The following is a 3,614-nucleotide window of genomic DNA, read 5'->3' on the forward strand; positions in this document are numbered from 1 at the left end:
AATTTAATAATATATTCCAAACCCTATAACATTCCTTCGGTCAAATCTTTGATTTTTGTTGTTTAAAATGGGTTTTCATTGCATATATGGATTCACCCTGAACCTTTAGGGCTCTTGGATTGTGGAGAGTTCACAATTCAAACTCGTAATTCCAACAAATCAAAGATGAATTTTGAGCAAATTAGACTAGAAAATATGCTAGAAAAACTTCTAAAAACATAATCTAACTATTATATGTTGTGGAGTTTTTGACTTAATCTAACAAAATTTTTTCCACTCAAATCTTAATTTTTATAATTTAAATTAGGGTTTTGACAATATATAATTAACACTGAAAAACCCTTAAATATTTAGATCATAAAAAATTAATAACTCAAAATTGTAATTTCAACCATTCCCGGCCCAATTCTAAATAAATTATAAAAAAAAAAGGAAGAAAAAAGAAAGAGAAAGAGGAGTAAAAGAAAAAAAAATGGCCTAGCCAGAAATCTCTAAAACCTATAACAAATATGCTAAGGTTATGTTGAAACAGCACCATTAAAAATCTCTGAAACCTATAACAAATATGCTACGGTTTTGTTAAAACACCACCACTGCACACGCTTTTTGAAATTTTGAATTTTGAATCTTTACCGGGAACGAGATGCAAGTAAACGGCTGTTCAGGGTCAAGAGCCATTGGAGCGTTGGATCGGCTGGAGAATCTTCTGAATTTGGGCTCGGTGGGGAAGCGGCTCCTCATCCGTGAGATTGGCTGGAAGAAGGCCTTATGGAAAGTTGAAATCGTTCTGTTCTTCTTCAACTTCGTCCAGGGGTTCCGATTCGTTCCTCATATTTTGCGGTGCCGCATTTCCAGGAGGATCCACTATTTCGCCGGTTTATCATTTCATGAGAAGATTCTGCATACTAAAAAAATTTCAAAATTTTCAAGCTACCAGGCGCTTCCAAACTCAGGAATTGAATCAACACAGGAGATTTGAATTTTACTCTCAATTCCGCGGTTCCATAAACTCAAACAGCTGCGCTTCCCTGTTGCAGTCATGTATCCAAACAAATTCTCTGGAAGAAGGAAAGAGCTTGCACGCTCACATGATCAAAGCTGGTTTCTCTACATGCATATATCTGGAAACCAAGCTTGCCATAATGTATATCAAGTGCCAAAGTCTCGAGGATGCGCGCCAAGTGTTTGACACAATGCCTGAACGAAATGTGGTCTCATGGAGTGCCATTATTTCTGGGTATGCTCAGGCTGGGCTTTGTGAAGAGGCTCTGAATATTTTTAATCAAATGCAACAAGAAGCAGAAGTTGAGGCTAATCAATTCACCTTTGGAACCATTCTTGCAGTTTGCGCAGACATGAAAGCTGCGAAACAAGGGGCACAGGTCCATGCTGGTATTATCAAAAGCGGAATTGTATCAGATGTTTCAGTGGGAAATGCACTGATTACATTTTATGCCAAGTGCAGCGGCATGGACAAAGCCCGCTGCGCTTTCGAGGATATGCGTGAACGAGATATGGTTTCATGGACCGCCATCGTTTCAGGATATGCCCAGCAGAATCAGAGTGTGGAGGCTGTGGAGTTGTTCGTTAAAATGCAAAGGGTTGGCATGAAACCTAATCAGTTCACCTTTTCTAGTGTTCTCAGTGCTTGTGCTGACCTGGAATCCCTAGAACAGGGCATGCAAGTACATGCGCAGGTTGTTAAAATAGGATTCGAGTTGGATATCAACGTGGGAAATTCGCTGGTTACCATGTATGCAAAATGCCGGCACATTGGTTGTGCACAACAAGTGTTTGACAAAATTCCACAAACAAATGTGGTCTCATGGACGGCGATGATAACAGGGTACTTGCAAAATGGGATGATGGAGGAAGCCTGGCAAGTGTTTGATAAAATGCCTGAGAGAAACTTAGTATCATGGAATGCTATGATTGCAGGATACGCCCAGAATGGGAAATTGAGAGTTGCACGGGATCTGTTTGATTTAATGCCTCAGAGAAATTTGGGCTCATGGAATTCAATGATTGTAGGATATGCTCAGAGTGGGCATGGGGAGAAGTCTTTTGAGCTGCTTTTCGAGATGCAAATGGCTAATGTTAAAGCTGACCAAGCCACCTTTGCTAGTGTTCTCAGTGCGTGTGCCAGTCTGGAAGCCCTGGAACAAGGCAAGTGTGTCCATGGGTATATCATAGAATCAGGGTTTATGTCAGATGTGTCTGTCGGGAATGCCCTAATAACGATGTATGCAAAATGTGGGTGCATAGAGGATGCAAAGAGTGTGTTCGACAACATTTCTAAGAAAAATTATGTCTCCTGCAATGCGATGATTGCAGCATATGCACAACATGGGTATGGGAACGAGGCGCTGCAACTTTTTGAACAAATGAAGCAGACAGGTATGAAGCCTAATCACATCACATTTGTTGGCGTATTGTCTGCATGCAGCCATGCTGGTCTTGTGGCAGAAGGCTGCTACTACTTTCATTCTATGAGTAGAGATTACTGCATTGCACCACAAGCAGATCACTATGCTTGTATGGTTGATCTTCTTGGGCGAGCTGGGCACCTTGATGAGGCAGATAAACTAATCAATGAAATGCCTTTCAATCCAGATGCTGTTGTGTTGGGGGCTTTACTTGGTGCCTGCAGAATTCATATGAATGTCAAGCTGGGTGAACGTGTTGCAGAACGCCTTTTTGAGTTGGAACCACTAAACTCCTCAACTTATGTTCTTCTATCAAACATATATGCTGTAGCAGGAAGATGGGATGATGTTGGGAAGGTCAGAATGATTATGAAAGCCAGGGGGGTAATAAAGAAGGCAGGATGCAGCTGGGTCAAAATCAAGAATAAGGTGCATGTATTTCAAGAAGGAGACATAATGCATCCACAAATGGAAAAAATATATTCAGCTTTACATGAATTGGAGAGGCAAATGAGAGAAGTGGGATATGTGCCCGACACAAACTTTGTACTGCATGATGTGGAGGAACAGCAAAAGGAACAAAGTCTCTGCCAGCATAGTGAAAAACTAGCAATTGCTTTTGGGCTTATCAGCACACCTCCCGGAACAATGATCCGGATAATGAAGAATCTACGTGTTTGTGGTGACTGCCATAATGCTATCAAGTTCATCTCCAAAATTGTTGCACGAGAAATTGTTGTTAGGGACCCGAAACGCTTCCATCATTTTAAGATGGGGTTTTGTTCTTGTAGGGATTATTGGTGATGCTATGCATGAAATTTTGTATAACATGACTCATGGGATGGTGTGAACTCAGTAAATCAACATGGGTTCCTGGCTTAGCAATCTGAATTGACATTGTAATCAAAACTTGCTTCATTTTACTCAAACTTGGAAAAATATTGCCAGGTTTGCAGAGCTTTTGCCGAGTTATATCTGAGTTAATTTCATTTTGGATTAGTTGAATTGTTGCTGAGTTGGAGTTCTATCCTTAAGGGAAACATAAAGCTCTTTGTCATCATCTTTGTGGATAAAAAGGACTCGCAATAATGGAGTGTAAGAGATGAATGGACCATGCCAAGCATGGATTATATGATGAAAATGAGCCATGCCTTATTTCTTATTTTTCAAATGGACATTTGCAATTTA

The 3,614-nt window shown here is 40.3% G+C and overlaps 1 protein-coding gene across 2 annotated transcripts; it reads left to right on the forward strand.

The window, feature by feature from the left end:
- Positions 1-597: 597 nt before the first annotated feature.
- Positions 598-3,373, forward strand: LOC149227782 (pentatricopeptide repeat-containing protein At3g12770-like). Of its 2 annotated transcripts, XM_089377933.1 has the most exons (2): positions 598-2,397; positions 2,614-3,373. In XM_089377933.1, exons 1-2 carry the CDS (start codon positions 888-890, stop codon positions 3,228-3,230), a joined length of 2,127 nt encoding a protein of 708 aa, XP_089234059.1. In that variant the 5' UTR covers positions 598-887; the 3' UTR covers positions 3,231-3,373. The 2 variants fall into 2 exon arrangements, with proteins under 2 accessions (XP_089234059.1, XP_089234058.1); XM_089377932.1 differs by having other exon boundaries at positions 599-3,373.
- The last annotated feature ends 241 nt before the right edge of the window (positions 3,374-3,614 follow it).

The sequence above is a fragment of the Pinus tabuliformis genome, chromosome J, assembly GCF_031772625.1.
Source record: "Pinus tabuliformis cultivar Carrire ecotype Pingquan chromosome J, CPIR1, whole genome shotgun sequence".
Classification (NCBI taxonomy): Eukaryota; Viridiplantae; Streptophyta; class Pinopsida; order Pinales; family Pinaceae; genus Pinus; species Pinus tabuliformis.